The sequence below is a fragment of the Nyctereutes procyonoides genome, unplaced genomic scaffold, assembly GCF_905146905.1.
Source record: "Nyctereutes procyonoides isolate TBG_1078 unplaced genomic scaffold, NYPRO_anot_genome, whole genome shotgun sequence".
NCBI classification, from domain to species: Eukaryota; Metazoa; Chordata; class Mammalia; order Carnivora; family Canidae; genus Nyctereutes; species Nyctereutes procyonoides.
In genome coordinates, this window is record NW_026575037.1 from 13753993 (window position 1) to 13775221 (window position 21229).

Consider the following 21229-nt stretch of genomic DNA (forward strand, 5'->3'; position numbering starts at 1 on the left):
AAGATGACCCTCCCGGCCTTGGAGTTTACATTCTACGGGAGTCAGATAAAAATTTAAGTAAAATAGGGTATTGGTCATTTTTTTTTGTTTTTAATATTTATTAATTGAAAAATGTATAAAATTCCACTTCTATCCCAAGGAGGTGTCTACGGCCATACCACCCTGAACGTGCCCGATCTCGTCTATCCCAAGGAGGTAGCTGCTGGGCCTTAAGGATCTGGTATGATACCTAAGTGCCTTTTTCAGGAAGGAGAGAGATGTGTAGAAGTGAGGCCAAAGTTGGGAACCCCACAGCCTGATCAGGCCCAATCCTGCTGAGGCAGCGTGGCCCATAGCACTTGGCTCTTCTGGCCACAGGAATTGGGGCAACCACAAGAGTGGGCCACTCTGAGAAAGTTCCCTCTCGAAAGAGGCCCCCAGGGTTGGTGGGGGAGTTACTTCACTGCTCCCTAGGGCTTATGGCTGAGTTCCTCCAGAGTGAGCAGAGGAGAGGCACATACAGGGAGACAGCCCTCAAAGCAAAACTGAAAAGAGCCTGGAACTTGGACCTCTCTTCCCTCTCCCTTCTGCGTGCAAATCCACTCCGGGTGAGTGAGTGGGGGTGATTGCATTTCTGTGGATCCTTTCAATTAAATGGTCAGCTCACCAACTGAGAATTATAAGAGGGAATTTTTTGGTTTTTTTTTTTTAAGTACTTTTTTTAAATGAATTTTTTTGTAGTTATTGTATATGTACCAAGAAAGCTATAACTTAGGGTTTGGTTGTGTCTTTGTTTCATGTTTTTTATTTTTTTTCTCCTTCAGTTTTGTGTTTTTTGGAATGATTTGTTGATTTTTCTAACTTTACCAAAGTTTGCAGCTTTTACCTCAATAGAACAGGAATATTTTATTTACTTTTGAACAGGAATATTTTAAGTCACATAACTGCAGACAAACTGGAGAGATACTGTTTTAAAAGTTTTTCTTTTCTCCTTACTAGGTTTGTTAATGTATTAGGAAGAAACCACGAAATCCCATGTAGGCTTTTTCTAAAAAGTTCAATATTCTTTGTCCAGATTTTTAGATTCTTAGAATAAATGCCCTTTACAGATGGAAAAAAAAAAAAAGAAAGTAAGCTTTAAGAGAGATTTTCTTCTGTGTTTTGAGTTGGTGTAGAATAGGAATTTTAGACTTGACTGCCCCTGACCCATTGATTGTGTCTTCTAGGGTAAATTCCTTGTCATCTCTCAATCTTCACATTTATAGAATTAAATAGCAATTTGTTACTCAACATTTACTACTGTCATTTAGCAGCTACACCGTTACATACGTTAATTAGCACATTTACTCACAATAACCTTACGAGGTATGTATGTAGGAGCCTTGTTCCCATTTGACAGGAGCAAACTGCGGTTTAGATTAAGCAGCTCGTTTGAGGACACACCTAGTAAAGGGAGAGGCCGGTTCCAAGTCACGTCCGACCGGTGCTTGCCAGTAGTGGGTCGTGCGCCTCGCGGAGTTGCTTCCACGGGTTGTTGCAGCCTCTACATTTTTAAGGCCTGGGGTTGGCGGTTGTCTTGGCAGAGATGCGCGCCCTCCCGTGGGACTGCGGGGAAACTGGACCCCGGCCGGCCGGCCGCTCGGCGGGAGCGCGCTCCCCGCGCCCCTCGGCGGCGCTCGGGCAGGTGGCTGGGGGGCGCGCTGGGGGGGCGCGCCGGGGGGGCGCGCCGGGAGGGCGGGCGGGCGGGCGGGCGGGCCGACTACCAGTCCCGGCATGCCGTGCTCCTCCCCTCCCCGCGGAGGTCGTGTCACGTGGGCGGGGCCCGGGACGACGTTGGATCCGCCGCGTCCGAGGAGGGGTGCAGCCTGGCGTCGCGGAGCCGAAGGAACCCCGCGGGGCTCCCTGACGTTGACAGTTGACCGTTTAAGGCCCTGCTGGAACTTGTAAGTAAGGAAAATGCATGTACAACTTTTCCAAGTGCTAATATTCGGTCTGATAGCTTCCTAGGAAAGGCTTTTCCCAAACGATCCCTCCCCACCCCCACCTCCCCACCGCAGAAAACCTTGATCGGAGCAGTTTGGGGGCATATTTTTGCTTTGGAGTAAAAGAAGAGAAATCATAAACGTCAAAATAGAGTAAGGTGGGAATAAATGTGTGGTGCGGACTTTGAGAAGCAGAATTCCGATAAGGCTCAGAATGTGAACTGGAAGGCGGCCAGTGCAGGTGGCGCTTACACCCTCCACCTGCGTGCCTCCGGCATCTCCTCGTTCGTCGTCTTGATCCTTACAGAACTGCTATCACCCCCCACCCTCTTCAGCCTAGTGGTGCTAAAAAGGGCGGTTTGAAGTTTTGTTAAGATCCTACGATTACGGTTTTGCTGACGTATTATGTATATATTCTTGGTTGTATTTCATTTCCGTTGAGAAAGTTCACCCCTTTTTCTGTTCCTTCGAGAAAGTGCATAGTACTTGTTAGACTTTACACATAGTTACAGAGGTTATCTTAATCTGGTTGTACGTACTGCCTTTGTTTTGGTTTTACCTGTCTCTGGGTTTTAAAACATTTTTTTGGATCCGTATGAGAAATTCTTTACTCGTCTATTTTTTTCTTTTTTTTTTTTCTTAAGAATTGGGGCCGTGGCAGAGAAAAGAAGTAGGGCCATGGAATCTATCCATATTTATCAGTTTTATTTTTTAAGCACATGATTAGCATATACATGGCCAGTGGAAAAATCATGTAATGAAAAACGGAACTTCATGGTAGAACTAAAAATGTTCTTGGAAGCGTCTGAGTGTGGATTACAACGGCTTGAAAGCTGAAATTTGCTACAGAAACTTTTAAGGGAGATCCTCTCCTCAGTAATGTTTATTATGCTGAAGGCAGAGTCCACAGCTTGATTACCAACCACTTTTACTGCTGGTTATCACATCACCATGAGTGACTCATTGAAACTCACTTATCTTCTGTACTGGCATAGAGATACTCACGAATAAACAAATTTAGGTAATAATACTTGAGGATTATTGGGTATTTTAATAACGTGTCCTGTATATAATTTGTTCTTGCCTAAGAAGACATGTTAAAGCAAATACCACGGAAATCCACATCTGAACTACCCCTTGAATTTCCTGAAGGGAAGTTTGCTCAGAGAAGCCTTAACTGCTTTCTGCTGTTTTTCGTTTTGCATTTAGAATTTTTAATTGTATTAATATTTCCTTAGTATTCTACATCTTATGATTACTGCTACTGCTGTATCCCACAACAGAAAAGTCTGCATAGTGACTATACTTTATCGTAAGTTTTATATAGCAAATCAGATTTTTTGTGAATAAAGAATGATGTTCCCAACATTGGCCATAAGTACAGAATTTGGAGTCAGAGCTGAGTGTGAATTCCTCTGTCGCTGTGTGAGTTGGGCAGATTGCTTTATTGCTCTGAGCTCCTTCCCTCATCTGCAAAGTGGAGATTCTTCGGGTTATTTGGAGTATTAAATGGGATAGTTTAAGAGCTCAGTGGATGGGAACTATTATTACTAATTGGGCTACTTTTCTCTTTACTAACACTAAAGGAGTTGGTTCATGATTTTGATAATCAGAATAGAAAGGAAGAAAATTCCCCTATAATCCCACTACCTCAACAGATCAAATTGTTTTGTTTTTTTTTTAAATATACTCTCAGGCGAGCTGCCTGGGTGGTTCAGCGGTTGTGCTTATGCCTTCAGCTCAGGGCGTGATCCTGGGTCCAGGGATTGAGTCCTGCATTGGGCTCCCTGGCGAGGAGCCTGCTTCTCCTTCTGTGTGTTTCTGCCTCTCTCTGGGTGTCTCTCATGAATAAATGAAATCTTAAAAAAGTAAATAAAATAATACTCTCATTTAGCCCTTGACCATAGTAATATGTAATGTAAATGTAGTAACCTTTTTTTGCAAAAAGTAAAATATAAAATATTGGTTAATTTCTGAGAGTTCTGTTTTATTTATATAAATAGAGCTGTCTGGGTCCACCTTTATTCTGATCTAGTGAAGAAACAGCCGAACTGTCCTTTAGCACAGTTTCCACTTGCTCTCCCCATTCTGAAAAATAAAATCTCTAGTGGCACTTTTATTTAATAGTTCAAATATTTAATAGTTCAAAAGAGGGTTTCTTTTGTGCCCTCATAATGGCAAATGTGGCACATTAACTCTTTAACCCTCACAGTGCCTCTTTCATCTATTAGTGTTAGTGTTTTGGGGAGTTAAGAAAACCAAGGCATAGAGAAGAGTTCAGGCATAACAGTTTGACTTTAGAGAACAGTGCTGCAAGGGGTTTATTTTTGCAGCTTCACTGTATGAATGTTAGGTCATATGTGTAGGCAGGAATTGATACTGGAATCTGACTTACAACTTCTTTGTATAAAAGTATAACAGTGTTTGTAACCACATCAAAGAAATTTTTATAAGAAAATAGTGAATTTTAGTGAGTTTAGTAAAACAAATAGTAGTAGTAGTAGCTGTCCAGATTGTTGGTTTTCAAACACTATCCTTTGATAAAAGGACCCAGGAATTTTTTTTTTGAGACATAGTTGACTTCAGGGCTGGAGCAGGGAGCCTGGGACATCTTGTAGTGCTTGAAATTAAGGAAATGCTCAAAAAAGTTTGGGGGCTTGTTGAAAGGACAGCCTGAAGGTGCTCCTAATGGCCAAAGTTGTAACAACTTAAGCAACAAAATGAATCAGATTTTAACCCATAGGACAAAGTAAGTATCCATGTGGAATGGATAGAGTTGGATAAACAAACAGGGAAGAAGGCACACTTTTTTTTAAGACTTTATTTATTAGAGCACAAGAAAGGTGGAGCATGAGTGGGGGAGGGGCAGAGGGAGATGCGGACTCCCTGCTGAGCAGGGAGCCAGATATGGAACTCAGTCCTGTGACCCTGGGATCATAACCTGAACTGAAGGCAAATGCTTACCCAACTGAGTCACCCATGCGCCCAGGGACAATTCTTTCTTATTGAGGAATTCCAGTGAAGGAATGAAAAGCAAGAAGTAGAAAATCATCGTTAGGCAAACAACACTGTCATAATTATTGCAGACAAAATCCACCTGTAATGCTAGTGGGTGAAAGTTTGAGGAGAATCAGGATATTTGCATGGTTTGAAAACATCTCTCAAGATAATTACTAGGGGCAAAGGAAAAATAGTAACTTGACAGGCGAGATACCATATTAACCCAATGATTGAGGCTAACATCACCAGTAGAAGAGCATGGACATCCTGAACTCAGTGATATGATGCAGTTAGAAGGATACAGTGTCATTTCTGTGGTGTTACTCTTGGCAAAAATGCAATGTTTATGTTTCTAATCATGAGGAAACATTATATAAACCCAAATTGAGGATCTTTCTACAAAATAAGTGACCATTGTTTTTGAAAGTTTTTTTTTTTTTTTTTTTTTTTTTACAAAAGACAGGAAACCATAAAGACCAAGAGACTGTCACCGTTTCGAGACTCGGGAGGATTATTAACTAAATGCAATATGAAATTCCAGATTGGATCTGGAACAGAAAAAGGATATTATTGGAGAAACTGGTGAAATATTTTTTAAAGATTTAATTTATTCATGAGAGAGACAGAGGCAGAGACATAGGCAGAGGGAGAAACAGGCTCCCTGTGGGGAGCCTGATGTGGGACTCAATCCCAGGACCCCAAGATCACGACCTGAGGCAAAGGCAGTTGCTCAACCAATGAGCCACTTAGACATCCCGAAACTGGTCAAATTTGAACAGTCTGTAGTTTAGCTAACTGATTTGTACCAGTGTTAGTTTCTTGTGTGTGTGTGTGTGTGTTGTGTTTTTAAAGATTTTTATTATTTGAGAGAGCACGAGAGAGAGAGAGAGATTATGAGCCAGGGGGTGGGAGCAGAGGGAGAGGGAGAAACAGTCTCCCAGAGCTGACAAGACATGGGCCAAGGCCAGGACCCTGCGATCATGACCCGAGCCGAAGGCAGATGCATAACTGCTGAGCCACCCAGGTGTCCCTTACACCGCCCCCCACTTTTATTTTTTTTAAAGGTTTCTGTTTTTTGTTTTTGTTTTATTCATTTATGAAAGACATCAGAGGGAGAAGAAGACTCCATGCAGGGAGCCTGATGCGGGACTCAATCCCAGGACTCCAGGATCACGCCCCTGGCCAAAGGCAGGCGCCAGACCTCTGAGCCACCCAGGGATCCCCACTTTGCAATATTTTTGTGACTTTTCTGTAAGTTTAAAATTTGTTCAAGGAGCGCCTGGCTGGCTCAGTTGGTAGAGCGTGCAGCTCTTGATCTTGGAGTTGTTGAGCTTGAGCCCCAGTTGCATGTAGAGTATTTAAAAGTAAAATCTTTTTTTTTTTTTTTTAAAGTCTATCATTGGGGTGTCTGGTTGCCTTAGTCAGTGGAGCATGTGACTCTTGATCTTAGGGTTTAGAGTAAAAGTCCCATATTGGGTTTAGGGATTACTTAAAAATAAATCTTTAAAAATTAGTTCAAAATAAAAAGTTTAATAAAAATGTATTGACTTGATGTAGATATTAAAGGTGATTAGGGGAATTGAGCTAAAACTGGGAATCCATTAGTGCTACCCAAATCTTAGCAAACTCTTCTTTCTTGCATTACTTGCTGCCTCTACTTGATCAACCTAAACCTGAGTTACAAGTCACGGGAGTTGCGAGGGTCTAAGAGAGATAAGTGTAAGAAGGAAAGGAAGAGTTTCTGTACTTGGAAAATCTGTTTAAAATCTGAACTGTTGCAAGTGTGTAGTCCCTATTTAAGAAACAGTTCCCTAAGGGAAGTAATTGGAATACTTTTTGTTCCTATTTTAGTACTTTTTCAAACTCCTTTCAAAACTATGGAAGTACCAGTTAGTAGAAAATACTAGAAAACAGTGGGAAATTGCGAAAATAATGCTGGCATATTACCCCAAATACAGTGCAGAGGAGTGAGCAAGACTTAGAAACTTCGTTTTAAACAGACACAAATAGCTGGTATAAGTATAGGTGTTCCTGAGCTTGGCGCTGGGTCCCACTGTTGAAAAGCGGTGTATTAACCTTTAAGGGCTATTGCTGGTGTTTGAAATTGAAACTGTAGACAGAATTGGAACTATGGCTTTTGGTCTATTAGGGCAAGGTCAATAAAATGTACAATTGTCTAAAGCAGTTGTTCCCTTTTACAGTATGCTAGCAATCCATACAAACACCTGTTTTGTCAGTTCCTGGAGTGAAAAGAGAACATTCAGCAGCTGTTTTCTAACTTAGGATCATTTTGTTTGTTTGTTTGGCTCATATGTTCTTCATAAGAGGGAACAGTGTATATGGTAAGTCATGCTGAAGATTGTAATCCATGTGTCTTCTCTCACTGCCTGCTAAATTAGAAATACTTCTCACAAAATAGTCTGAAGACTTTCTAAGAATAATTTATTTTGATAATATTTTTTAACAAAATTATTTTAGATTATATGAATTTAAAAAGAAGATTCCTGTTTATTCTCACATTCCTTAATCTTCTGTCATATAAATTCCAAGCTAGTTAAAAATATGAAACATGAAAGGTTTGACTTTGTGTATGAAACCTATCAGAGAAACTGTCTTATATCAAAAATTGACATTTTTGATTATTGGTTAGCCTTAGAATGTAATACTCCATGGAAGAAAATATTTAAAATGGGAACTCAGGGTTTAAAGCATTTATATATTTTCTGTGTATCTGTCTTTTGATTTTATATGTCATATGAGGAGTTAGCTGAGGCTGAATTCTAAGGGATATGTTTGCTTGGAGAAGTCACCCCAATCCTGCTCAGTCTTGAGACTTATATTATCCTACTATATAAAGAACAAGAGAATTTTTGTCTCTCAAAGGCAGATTTGAGCTCGCTTACTAACATTCATTCAGGAAATAACAAAGAATGAAATAGAATCAGTATTTAGAGAGGGTAATTAGTGTGTATTAAACTGCCATTATTAGTAGATATAAATTTCAGTGAATTAGAGTTGCATTTTCGTTTGCAGTTAAAGTGCTATTTTCTAAATTTTCTCCTAATGAAGTCTCAGGAAAAATCTTAAGTTTACTGTATTTCTTACACACAAAAAAAAACCTGAGTGGTGTTTTCCTTTTGTATAGCCATTTGTGCAGTAGAGAAACTCTTTAAACTTTGGCTTTGGGATCCCTGGGTGGCACAGCGGTTTGGCGCCTGCCTTTGGCCCACGGCGCGATCCTGGAGACCCAGGATCGAATCCCACATCGGGCTCCCGGTGCATGGAGCCTGTTTCTCCCTCTGCCTGTGTCTCTGCCTCTCTCTCTCTGTGAGACTATCATAAATAAATAAAAATTAAAAAAAAAAAAAAAAACTTTGGCTTTTACCCATTATTGCTGGTTAAAAGGTTTGAAAACCTTGCTACTTCTATGGGCCTTCCAGAATTTCATATGAACTCTACATTGCAGTCTTTTAATATCCATCTGAAAGCCTTTAGCCTTTACCCAAAGCATTGCTTCTAGTCTGGATTCCCTGGACATCTGGAAGTCTTGTAAGATTTTTCTCTATGTATTCATAGTACTTGGCATTGGGCCTAGTACATGGTTGGTTTCCTCAGGAACTTGAACAATTACGTTTAATAATCAGTAGAGAAACAGTGATTCTCAAGGTATTTTCAGCATTTTTACAAGCCTAATAGTAATCATATATTTACTTTAAATCAACTGCTTTTAATTTAAGCTAACAGTGGAGTTCAGGAAGGAAATAATACAGAATATCTAAATCTTTTCCAACTTTATAATAGAAGTATTTTGAATATTCATCTGTAATTTAAGATACTGAAAATTTCTAAACCAGAGCTGGTAACAACAATCATTATCAACTTTGTTAGAAGCTTTATTGGCAGACATCTGATTAGTAAAAAGAAATGTGAGAAAATGAAATTATTAGAAGAATGCTGGTTGTTTAGATATCCTTCCAAAATAAGATCTGAGGAGGGAGGGGTGTGCTGGAATAAAAATAGCATGTAGTAGTAAAATTATTAGGAACCATTAAAAACCTAATGGTTTTGAATTACTTCAGATTCCTTTGGGAGTCTAAAAGTATCTATTCTCTTTCCAGAAAAAACACGTATGTACATAAAAAAGTCTGATGTAATTTCAGGTAGTTCAGGACTTCCTTAACCCATCCTAGATCTTTTTGTGTGGAAGTGAAAAATTGTAGGGGATTTTCTGCACCCCCACCTCAGTACATACACACCCTTGAAGAGTAGCAAACAGCTTGTGGAGGGGCTTTCCAAAGCTTAACTGTTGCTGCTTCAAAGAGGCAGTATCTTATAGTTGCTAGGAGTATAAGCTCTGGGAACGAATCTACCTGGATTCAGATACTGATTTGTCTGCAGTGACCTGTGTGACCTTTGCAAGTTGCTCAACCTCTGTTTCCTAAGCTATAAAATTGATCGTTTTAAGGATTATGTGAGTTAATACAGGTAAAGTGCTTAGAACAGATAGTGGTACTTGGTAGTTATTATTAGTAAGCATTATTATCTCACAGACAAGAATTACTATGGAATACCTGGGCAAGTGAGGTTCTCTGGCCTACAACTGACTTGGAGGAAGGGTTCCTTTTTCTAATTTAGCACAAAGGCACCATATGAAATAAAATCCTTGCACATAGATGCATGCCTTTATGGGAATATGTATAGATAAACTTTCTTTTTCATACCAGCATTAGGTAGGCTTCTTTTATTTCTATGAAGAGATAGTTGCTAACAATTTTACGAGAAAACAAAGGTCTTTATCCTTCTGTAGGGCTCTTTTTTCCTCCATGTATTAGTCACTCTCTGGGCAAAGTAACTGCTGCTGCTCTTCTTGTCCACAATGTGAAATTTTGGTTTTGCTAAAATCAAAATTTCTTTCTTTTTTCTTTTTCTTTCTTTTCTTTTCTTTTCTTTTCTTTCTTTTCTTTTCTATTCTATTCTATTCTATTTTAATTTTATTATTTTATTTTATTTTATTTTATTTATTTTTACACACACACACGCAGAGAGAAGAAGCAGAGGGAGAAGCAGCCTCCCCACTGAGCAGGGAGCCCAATGCGGGGCTCAATGCCAGGACCTTGGGATCATGGCCTGAGCTGAAGGCAGATGCTTAACCAACTGAGCTACACAGGCGCCCCTAATTATCTTTTTCTAGCCCATTGCTACTTCTACTCTACTCTTTTTAAAAATTATAACATTGAATATAGATTCTGTATACAGTGAACCTTGTACCTCCACTGAGCTAAAAAAAATACTATCTTTTATGTTTAATTTTTAAAATTTAAATTCAATTAACATATAGTGTAATATTAGCTTCAGAAGTTGAGTTCAGTGGTCTTCAGTCTTCTATAATACACGGTGCTCATTCTATCACATGCCCTCCTTAATGTCTATCACCCAATTACCCCATCCCCCCAAAATATTATCTTCGAAATGCTTTGTATGCCCTCCCCAATCCTAGCCCCTCCCTCTCCCATCAAAGGTAAAGATTTTCTTTTTAGTTTTATTGAATATTTATTTCTAAATAACATATTGAAGCTTTACATAAATGGAAACCCTGTAAGTGTGTGTGTGTGTGTAGGGGGGTGTTCTGCTAGTTTTTATTTTTTTTAGTTTAATATTCTTGAGCTTCATCTGTGTCTGTATGTGTAGTATTCCATTGTACAGCAGTACAGGCATACTTTGGAGATAGGTTTTTTTTCCCCACCACTACAGTAAAGCAGGTATCTCAATAAAGGGAATCAAGTCAATTTTTTGGTTTCCAGTGCATATAAAAGTTGTGTTTATGCTATACTGTAGTACATTAATTATGAAATTAGTATTATGTTTTTTTAAAATGTACATACATTAAAAAATAATTTATTGTTAAAAAATGCTAACCATTTGAGTTTTTAGTGAGTCATAATCTTTTTACTGGTGGGGACGTCTTAGCTCGATGTTGATGGCTGCTGACAGGGTGGTGGTTGCTGAAGGCTGGGGTGGCTGTGGCAATTTCCTAAAATAAGACTTTAGTGAAGTGTGCTGTATCAGTTGGCCCTTTCGTGAATGATTTCTTTGTAGCATGTGATGGCGTTTGATAGCATTTTACCCACAGTTCTGTGAGTAAAATTGGAGTCAGTCTTAAGCCCTGTCACTGCTTTTTCAACAAAGTGTATGTATGTAATACTGTAATTTTTTGTTATTTCAACAATCTTCATAGCATCTTCACCAGGAATAGATTCCATCTCAAGAAACTACTCATCCGTGACCAACTCTTCATTCATTAAAGTTCTATTATGCGATTACAGAAATTCACTCACATCTTTAGGCTTTACTCCTAATTCTGATTGTCTTGCGATTTCCACCACATCTGTAGTTTACTTCCTCCAATGAAATCTTGATCCCGTCAGTATTCTATGAGGATTGGAATCAGTTTCTTCCAGAATCTTGTTAATGTTGGTATCAGCCTCTTCCTGTGAATCAGGAATGTTCTTAATGGCATCTAAAATGGTGAATCATTTCCAGAACGTTCTCAGTTTACTTTTGTCCAAGTCCATCAGAGGAATCATTCTCTATAGCAGGTATAGCCATATTTCTGAAATAATAAGACTTGGAAATCTAAATTACTCCTTGATTCATGGGCTGCAGAATGGACATTGTGTTAGCAGGCACAAAAGCAACATTTATCTCCCTCAGAGCTCTTGGGTGACCAGATAGATGCATTGTTAATGAGCAGTAATATTTTGAAAGAAACCTCTTCCTGCATGGTCTCAACAGTGGGCTTAAAATATTCAGTAAACCATGTTGTAAACAGATGTGGTGTCATCCAGGCTTTGTTCCATTTATAGAGCATAGGCAGAGTAGATTTAGCATCATTCTTAAGGGCCCTAGAATTTTTGGAATGGTTAAAAAGCCTCTTTAAAGTCACTGCCACAGTAGCCTGTAAAGAGTCTGCCAGGTATTGATTTCTCTTCTCTAGCTCTGAAAGTCCCAGATGGCATTATTCCAGTAGAAGGCTGCTTTAATCTACATTGCAAATCTATTGTTAGTGTAATTACCTTCATTTAGTAAGTTAGCTAGATCTCCTGCATTTCATGCTGCAGCTTCTACACCGGCACTTGCTGATTCACTTTGCAGCTTCTTTCCCTAAACCTCAGGAGCCAACCTCTGCTAGCTTCAGACTTTTTTCTGCAGCTTCTTCATATCTCTCAGCCTGCATAGAATTGAAGAGAGTGAAGATTTTGCTCTGGATTAGGCTAGGTTGTGGCTGGTTTGATCTTCATTCCAGACCTTTTAAACTTTCTCCATATCAGCAATAAGGCTGTTTCATTTTATTATCATTTGTGTGTTCACTGGAATAGCATTTTTAATTTCCCTGGAGAACTTTTCCTTCACAACTCTGCTGGTTGGTACAAGAGGCCTTGTTTTTAGCCTTTGAGCTTTGGACATGCCTTTCGTACTTAGCTTAATCATTTCTAGCTTTTTTTTTTTTTTTAAGATTTTATTTATTTGAGAGAGAGAGGAGAGGGAACAAGTGGGGAGAAGGACAGAGGGAGAAGCAGACTCCCTGTGGGGCAGGAGCATGATGTGGGTGGGGCTCTATCCAGGACCCTGGAATGATGACCTGAGCTGAAGACCGAGTCTTAATGGACTGAGCCACTCAGGTGTCCTAATTTCTAGTTTTTTATTTAAAGTGAGAGACATGCAACTCTTCCTATCTCTTGGACATTTAGGGGGCCATTGTAGGGTTTTTAACTGGCTTAATTTCAATAGGGAAAGAGATGAGGGAACAGCCAGTCAGTGGAGCAGTCCGAACTACATTTATTCACAGTCTTATATTGGCATGGTTTCTGACACCTTAAATAATACATCATAACATCAAAGATCACTGATCATAGATTAGATCATAGATCACCATAACAAATATCATTAATAATGGCAAAGTCTGAAATGTTATGAGAATTAACAAAATGTAACACAGAGACACAAGGTGAGCAAATACTGTTGGAAAAATGGTACTGATAAAAATGCAGTATTTGAGCAGCACGGTAAAGGAAAGTGCAATGAAACAAGGTATGCCTGTACCTCCATTTATTTATCCATTTTACCATTCATGACCATTTTAGCTGTTACTGCACGTAGTACTACCATGAATATTTTCATTCATATGTTTAAACACAAATGTGCAAATTTTCTAGGGAGTGGAATTACTGAGTTATAGAAAATGCATGTCTTTAGCTTTACTAGGCAATGCCAAATTAATTCCAAAAGTGGTTATACTAATTTATGCTCTTACTGTATAAAGAATCAAGTTACTTTTTTGTTCTTACTATTTCTGTTTATTGGGCATGTTATAGCAGTAAATAGACAAAATGCCCTGGTCTCAAAGAGTGTATATGTATATTTTAGTAGAGACAAATTGCTAAGATATTTAATATATCAAAATGGAAAATATAAGGCAAGGAGAAGGGGATGTTACCTCGGCTGCTCTTGGATCCATATGGGAATTAGAAATTAAAGGGATGAAGTACAACCAGGAATCCTTGGGCTTCGTTTTAGTGGTCAAGATAAACAGAGGTACAGGTATGATGAGATTGGTTGGTTCTGATGCTTTCAAGCTATAATTATAGTGAAGCTATAAGTGGGGGAGGGAGTGGAATTTGAGAATCTTGCCGGCAGCATTTTCAGGAGGCCCTCTTCACTCATCTATTAGTGATTAAGACTAAGGAATGGACAAGGAGGCTGGTGTTAAGTAATGTTATTCTGAGCACTTAGCGCTTGGGGGTCCTCTTTTGACTCTTGCTGATAGTGGTTTAGGGGACCACGGGAAGGGCTGTCTTGTCTGAAACATAAGGAACACCAGAGTTCTCTTAGTTCAGGAATACTTGGAGCTCTAAAGCTTTGTTGACTGTCCATGTTGGAGAAATGAAGGTTGGGGAAAGAGTGGATTTATTTTGAGTATTTGGAGCTTTAGGGCTCCCTCTTGAGACGGCCATTGGAGATAATGGAATCCTGGGGGAGGAGTGGTTTTGCCTAGAGTATGTACGGCCCCATTTGTCAAACTTGTTAATTTTTGCCAGTCTGGTGGATGTGAAATATTATCTTGTGATTTCAATTGTATATTCCCTCTTACTCTAAAAATCCAAAATTGTTTATCTTTTCTTTTTTTTAAGATTTATTTATTTATTCATGAGAGACACACAGAGAGGCAGAGACAGGCAGAGGGAGAAGCAGGCGGGAGCCTGTCAATGTCATGCCCTGAGCTGAAGGCAGATGCCCAACCTCTGAGCCACCCAGGCATCCCTGTTTATCTTTTCAATGTTAGACTTAGCTATATAACTTTACTACTAACTTTTATGTTGAACTCCACGGTTATGTGGGTTTTATATTCATCATATTTAGTACATATTGTCTATGTACTAAAATGCAAGATTTCCCAATTCAACAACTGAAACTTTTACTCCGATGACTCTTACCAGTGGACCCACAGGGAAATCTGTTATGCTCTGTGTTGTCACTATAAAGGTTATTGAGTCAGGAACCCTGGTGTACCTTTCTGTTAACTGCCTGAGGAGCTGAGTTGGCAGCCTGCACTGGTACATTGTTACCTAACCTCAAGAAATACTTCAGTGTATCCACACTGACCCTGTCTCACCTCATCCAGAGTTCATCATCACCTCAACACAGTAGCCCAGTGTTGCAGCACTGTTAGAGGCTCTTGATTGCCTTTTAAACTTGTCATTTTAAAATCTGAGAATCATAGCTACTGTTGATAGTCTGTAAGGAAAATGCTTTGGCTGACCACAACTAAGGCTGTCACTCCTCTGCTTTTCAGGCCAAATCTTTATACAGTTTTAGCACTCACGCCTTCCCCAGTGTCTCTACGTGCTCTCACAGGATCAAGCCTCAGAACGCACAAAAAACACTGGAGAAAAGCAAGGTATATGTTGTATTCTGATATGTTAACCACTCCCTAAGTGGTTATGTAGTTGTTCCATACATTCTAGTACATCACATTATTTATTCAGTGTCCTGAAGGAGTATAAAAATGGTGATAGTATCTGCGAATTCCAACTGATTTTCTAAGAATTACTCAGAACTGTTGTTCAAGACTGTATACCTTACTTGCCTTCTTAAATATATAATGTTCATAAACCTATAAAGATAGATGTAGGTATTGAGAGATGCCCCTTGGTTTCTTTTTCAGCCTTAAAAAAGGATTTTCTCCCAACTTCCTAGAGTTAGCTATCAAGAATGTTTCCTGATGATTTTGTAAGCGTTTTCCTGGTTGAATTGAAGTCTATTATAGAAAAATTGTCACTGTTGTTAATGTTATTACACACATTACAGGAATACCATATATGGTACCCATTTCACAGAAAAGATACACAATCTCAAAATTTTTACTAATTAAACATAATTATATAGACTGTATTATTACTAAAGTGCAAAAGGGGTTTGAAAAAAGAAATATAATCCTAAAAATATTAAACTAGTATGAATCTTAAGTGAACTAAAACCCTTCATAGTGCCCAAAATAAGCATAAGAATAATTCTCAATGGATAAATTAGTGTGAGCCCATATGAAATTGTCATAGAGAAACCGACAAGACAGTTCTCATCCACCTTGACTGGTCCAAATGATTTCCAAATGCATGTCTCTAATGATACTGTGAGCAACTCAAAGCCCATGTGAGTCGTCTGAAGTTTTATCATTTACAGGTATGTGAAGCATTCCCAGACCCTTCAACCAACTCAGCATCAGCTACTTCTTTGTGACTGGGTCCTGATTAAGGTCCTCCCAAGAAAGACTTCATTGGATCCACGCTCAAGAAGACTCTACCAGGTTTTCCTGACCCCCTTCGTCGCTGTAAAGTACCAAGGCCTTAAGACTTGGGTACGTGTATTACAACGGCAAGTGCCAGCGCCCACAAAAGACCTATTGGACCCACCAGCTCCTCTGTTTCACCAAGCAGACATAATAACTTACCAGCAAAGCAGAGTAAGCCAAGTGCCTCTGCATGACACCACCAGCTGATAACACACAAGAAAACATAACCAATTTAGAGTAGAGCCTTATCTTTTCTTGAGAAGCTGGGATTTGAAGGGGCTGTTCTGAGCTCTGTGCTGCTAGTAAGTGACTGATAACATTATAGACTGGATTGGTCCCTGAGTCCAGAGACTGAGTTGCAATTGAGTGAAGAATAGACAACGAAGAATTGCACGGAGGGGCAAGCCACATTTAATTCCGGTCACCAAGTATTGTTGGTTGGACTGAGAAATTGCTAACCCAGACCTGTAATAGGCCTGGTTATTTGGGTATCTCTCTTTGTCATTGTTGCCTTTTACTGTTACATTGCTTTCTGTGTTATCTCTCTAGGGCCAGATGTTCTCAGATAATTCACATTGCCCGGACTGTGGACAACAGTGGTTCCCTAGTTTAGAACTAGGCCATTGGTTGTACCAAACTGAACTTGTTGAAAATGAATGTTACCAAGTATTCTTGGACCGTATTAACAGAGCTGATTATTGCCCTGAGTGTTACCCTGATAATCCTGCTAATAGAAGCCTTGTTCTTCCTTGGTCTTTCCCACTTGAGTGGGCTCCCCAAAATCTTACTAGATGGACCTTTGAAAAAGCTTGCCACCCATTCCTTCTGGGTCCTCCACTGGTTCGAAAAAGGATACATGACTCTAGAGTAGCTGGCTTTAACCCTGCATTGCAGTTAATCTTGACCAGAACAGACAAAACCTTGAATAAAAAACTTGGCCAAAACAAATAACTTCTTAAATAGTCAAAATCATGGACACTCTAGAGTTGGTACTAGTAGCCCAAGGAAGAATGGAAAAATGACTCCTTTCTAAATCTGATTTAGACTGTCACTACCTTGGGGAATTGCTTAAATTGTTGGATCTGCTCCCATCGTCTACACATATTTTGTTCAGCATGAATTTAATCAGTATTCCAGCCAGACTGTTCATGTAGAACCAGTCTAATCCATGTTCCCTATGTTTTGGAACTAGCTTACCCATCCTAAAAAGCCCCACAGCCTTATTACAGACCTATGACAGGATAGTCCTGGAGGAGAGGCCCTATACTTTGTGTACCATAATGATACTTCAGTGATAACTTCTGTGGGAAAGCATTCTTGTAGCTGGATTATAGATTATTCCAGTAAGAGAGCTAGATATTTTAATAAGAAATTACATTGTTATAAATTCCATCTCTTACATTTTAACCAGTGGTAACACCTACACAGGATACACACAAACATGCAGAAATGCCACTATCTTTACTTACTTGGCTCTGCATAAGCAAAGGCTATCCTGTCTTCGTGGTGACTGAACTTAGAATGTCCTCCCCTGGAAATATGAAAGTACTTGTACTGTGAGATAGGTGACAAAGGAGTTTTCAAGCTTGACTCATAGATACTATGAACAATCTAGAGGAAGCATCTTTCTGAAAACTAAGAATGTCTTGCTGGACATTGATTGCATTCTCCCCTTCACTTGTTGATGAGAATCATAGAACTAGAGTATAGGAGAAACTTAGAACTAACATCTGTTAAAAGCATTTTCAGAGGCCACTGAACAATTTTTAAATTCCACTTAAGATACAAGATAATCCAGTGCTTGTGTAGTAGCTCAGCAATGCTCCTAAGGTCCCAGGCTCTTTCTGTTTTTCCCTCTGGGATCCTTATCATGGTGGCTTCTGTTCTTACAGTTGTTTGCTCAGTGAGTAGAGTGTGGCTGTTGCTGTTCCAGACATTTCATTCCCAAGCAAAAGCTTTTCCTTTTCAAGTCTGTCTCTTTTATTTGGGAAAAAGTCTGTCTCAGAAGTCCCTCAGAGATTTCTTCTTACATCTCATTAGAAGTACTGGTTCACAAGCCTGAGAACTCCTTTGGGAGTGGGGTTAGCAGTGCCTGGGTAGGGCACATTGTCTCCCCTAATAAAATAGGGCTCTTTTAGGAAGGGTGGAATAAATGGCTGTTGGTATGCAACAAATCATGCCTGCCACATGATGTGAAACCTAAAGTTATTTGTTTGTCTGTGTAAAGGATGTACTCTAGAAATATACCCTGTATCTGCCTTATGTCTATCACAATGGAAGTTCTCTTCTGTTACATTGCTGAATAAACTGTGTGGACTGCTAAATTGAGTGAAGACTAGTTAGTTTATCATTAATCCTTGGTTAAGAACTCCTTTACTATCCTAAAGCTCTTTCTAAAAAGTGAAAATTTATTTAGAGGTACTGCTTTTGATCAATATTATTGGTCCCTAAGTTTTTTCAAACACATACTGATAAACTCTCTGCATGTGTAATTTTAAGTATCAGCAAACTGTTTTAACCAAAGATTGTTTTAACCAGTCTCTCCTTTAAGTAGTAAAGAAAAAGTAAATGGTTTTGTACTGTTGATATCCAAATCAGTACCTGGATGAACTTGTCAAAATATGCAAATTTCTTGATCTTACAGAAATTGTGATTCCTTTAAATCCTTAAAGCCTGGGAATCTGCATTTGTAGATAGTGGCACAGGAAATCCTTACACAAGTTGTTCGTGGCTACTTTGAGAAGTACAGTCGCGGCACTTCCAGGTGTTAGTTCTCTGGCTTAAAAGGATGGGAACTGAGTACTCATACTGCAGGGTAGTGATAGTTATTGTAGTTGTTGGTAACATAAAGAGGTTACATGTCAGACATGCAGGTAGGTCACTGTGGTTATTTCAGATTGTAACTCAAGTCACATTTTTCTCATTAAAATAATTAGGACTGTTGTAGTTCTGTGTGGTGTCATTATAAGCTATGTGTGAGTATGTGGGCAAGAGAGGAATAAAAAATATTAAGTATTAAGAATACCTTGCCTTATATTATCACACACCTGTTACATGGTCAACTCTCAGAAATGACCTCATGTGACAGAGTTCATAAAGTTGAGCAAGGAAGAAAATTTAGAGAATTTTGTAGCTCTTCAGCTTAGATCTTTTTATATGACTTGACTTGGCTTAAAATATTCTAGAATGCTCCCAATTCATAATTATGATATTGAACTTTAAACTACAAATATATTCCTAAAATTAGGTCTCATAACAAATGATTTGGAGGGTTATCCACTTATTTTAGATTATGTGAGCCATATTAATCTTCCATATGTCAGAGTTGATACTATTATTTATATATATTGGTGGCCATTTTAAAAATGACTTTTATAACTATTTTGGGTTATTTTATGGCCGACCGGGAGTGAAAGACATGTGCTGAGGTAGCCTGGGAAGGAAATAATCTATTAAAGAGAAGGCTAACCTTGGGTTGGGGGTGACTGACTCATCTCTAAGTGATAGGAGGAGAAAGAAGCCCAGGCAAGCAGACCGGCAAAAAAAGAATTCCATGGAATCCAAAGAGTATGTGGCAATCAGCATGATACACATATCTGTGAGAGTGAGATGAGCCATACCCCTTCTGTATCTTTTGTCTTTCCTGCCAGCCTTTGATTCTCCATGGAATCCTGAGAACACAACTTGAAAACTGCTTATTGTACAGAATAAATAATGGCCTTGCAGCCAGCTGACCTGTGTTTGCTTTGAATTCTGGAAAATGACTTTGGGCATTTTAACCTCTGTCTGTCCAGAGGTTACTTGTAATTTATTATATTACCTGAGACTTTCCAGAAAACCAAAATAAGCAGTTTGAGAAAAGTTGAAGGATACATGTAGATTCAACGAGGTTATACGTACCAGAGTTACAATTCAGAACTAGATTCAGGGCACTTTGCAATATGTTTATTATAGGCTTTTTTCTTTTTTTAGTGTCATGGTTAAAAGCTTGGATGCCACAGTCAGATTGAGTTCAGGTCCTGACTCTGCCTTTACTAATGTGTTTTCGGATAGGATTCTTAACCTCTGTGTATGTCAGTTTCCTTGTCTGTAAAATACTAAGAATATTAATGGTCCAGTCATCATAAGACTTGTGAAGATTAAATGAGTTAATACATAAAGTGCTTTGGATGCTGCTTGGCATAAACAAGGCGCTCAATAAATGTTAGCTATTATTTTTGTGTACACTTTGTATGTTGTTTCTACAGCAGAATTATAAATTGTTTGAGGGCCAGAGTATCTACTTTTTATCTCTAGAGCCTAAAATGACACCATTCACTAAAATAAAAATGTTTAAAAATAGAAAAAAGATGTATGTACTTAATTGGGCCCTGACCGCCATACACTTGTCACGATAGCATTTATATCTCAGTTGCCTGATACTGGATTGACTGATTGTCTTTTGTCCTTCTTAGCTGCTAAACCCCCCTCCCCTTTTTTTTTTTTAATTTACCACTTAGTGGTGCCTGGGTGGCTCAGTCAGTTAAGTGTCCCAACTTTTGGTTTTTGGCTTGGGTCATGATCCTGGAGTCATGAGATCGAGCTCCACGTTGGGATTCTCTCTCTCTTCCCCCCTACCCTTTCCCCACTCATGTTCATGCTTCCTCTCACTCTCCCTCTCTCTAAAATAAATCCTTCAAAAAAATTTACCATTTAATGTTGCTGATTCCAGTGCTTCCTGATCCCTGCCTCTTCTGTCTTCCCCACGTCTTCTAGGTCTCCATCCTCTCCCTCCCTCCTACCTGGTCCCCATGGTAGGACCAGAGGTTTTCAGGATGAGTAGAGGTTGATTAAAGGCCTGCTGCTCATCCAGCCCTGATTTTGTTCTTATGGGCAGCTTTTTCTTGTTCTGTCTCCTCCCAGCTGGTTGTGACAAACCATGGGAGGCTTTGGTTGAAGCATGCCTCTATGACAAATTTATTGTTCGTGAGCTCAACGAATTAGCATTACAGGCCTTGCCTTTTGATTCTTACTCTTCCTCACAGAGGCTGATATTTATTCATTTAATGTTTACACCAGACATATAGAATAGTCCAAAAATAACATTTACCAGGCACCTAGATCTAAAATACATTAACATTTTGCTACATTTGCCTCAATTTTTTTTAAGATACTTGTCCTTATTCTACTCCTGTCTTTCCATTAGCAAAGGCAAGCACCAGATGGAAGTCAATGTGTATCCTTTCTGTTCATGTGTTTAATTTTTTATTTTATAGTATTTTTTTTAAAGATTTTATTCATAGAGACACAGAGAGAGAGAGAGAGAGGGAGGCAGAGACACACAGGCAGAGGGAGAAGCAGGCTCCATGCAGAGAGCCTGACACGTGGGACTCGATCCAGGATCTCCAGGATCACGCTCTGGGCTGCAGGTGGCGCTAAACCG

At 39.2% G+C, this 21229-nt stretch overlaps 2 protein-coding genes across 4 annotated transcripts in view; both read left to right on the forward strand.

The window, feature by feature from the left end:
* Window positions 1-21229, forward strand: part of LOC129506065 (torsin-1A-interacting protein 2-like) — a 41607-nt gene that overhangs the window by 2983 nt on the left and 17395 nt on the right. Inside the window, exon 1 of one of the 3 annotated variants that reach the window (XM_055319521.1) lies at window positions 1809-1922. The exons of 1 other annotated variant lie outside the window; for it this stretch is intronic. The gene's annotated coding sequence lies outside the window, so the exon portion shown is untranslated. Of the gene's footprint in view, window positions 1-1808; window positions 1923-15734; window positions 15874-21229 lie in introns of those variants that run through there. One more of the 3 variants, XM_055319520.1, reaches the window with a different exon arrangement.
* Window positions 15867-18135, forward strand: LOC129506066 (torsin-1A-interacting protein 2). The gene has a single exon (XM_055319523.1). It carries the CDS (start codon window positions 16363-16365, stop codon window positions 16756-16758), a length of 396 nt encoding a protein of 131 aa, XP_055175498.1. The 5' UTR covers window positions 15867-16362; the 3' UTR covers window positions 16759-18135.

What these genes read in the sequence shown, in the direction of transcription:
- LOC129506066 (XM_055319523.1), top strand. Translation starts at nt 16,363, where the DNA reads ATGTTCTCAGATAATTCACATTGCCCGGACTGTGGACAACAGTGGTTC.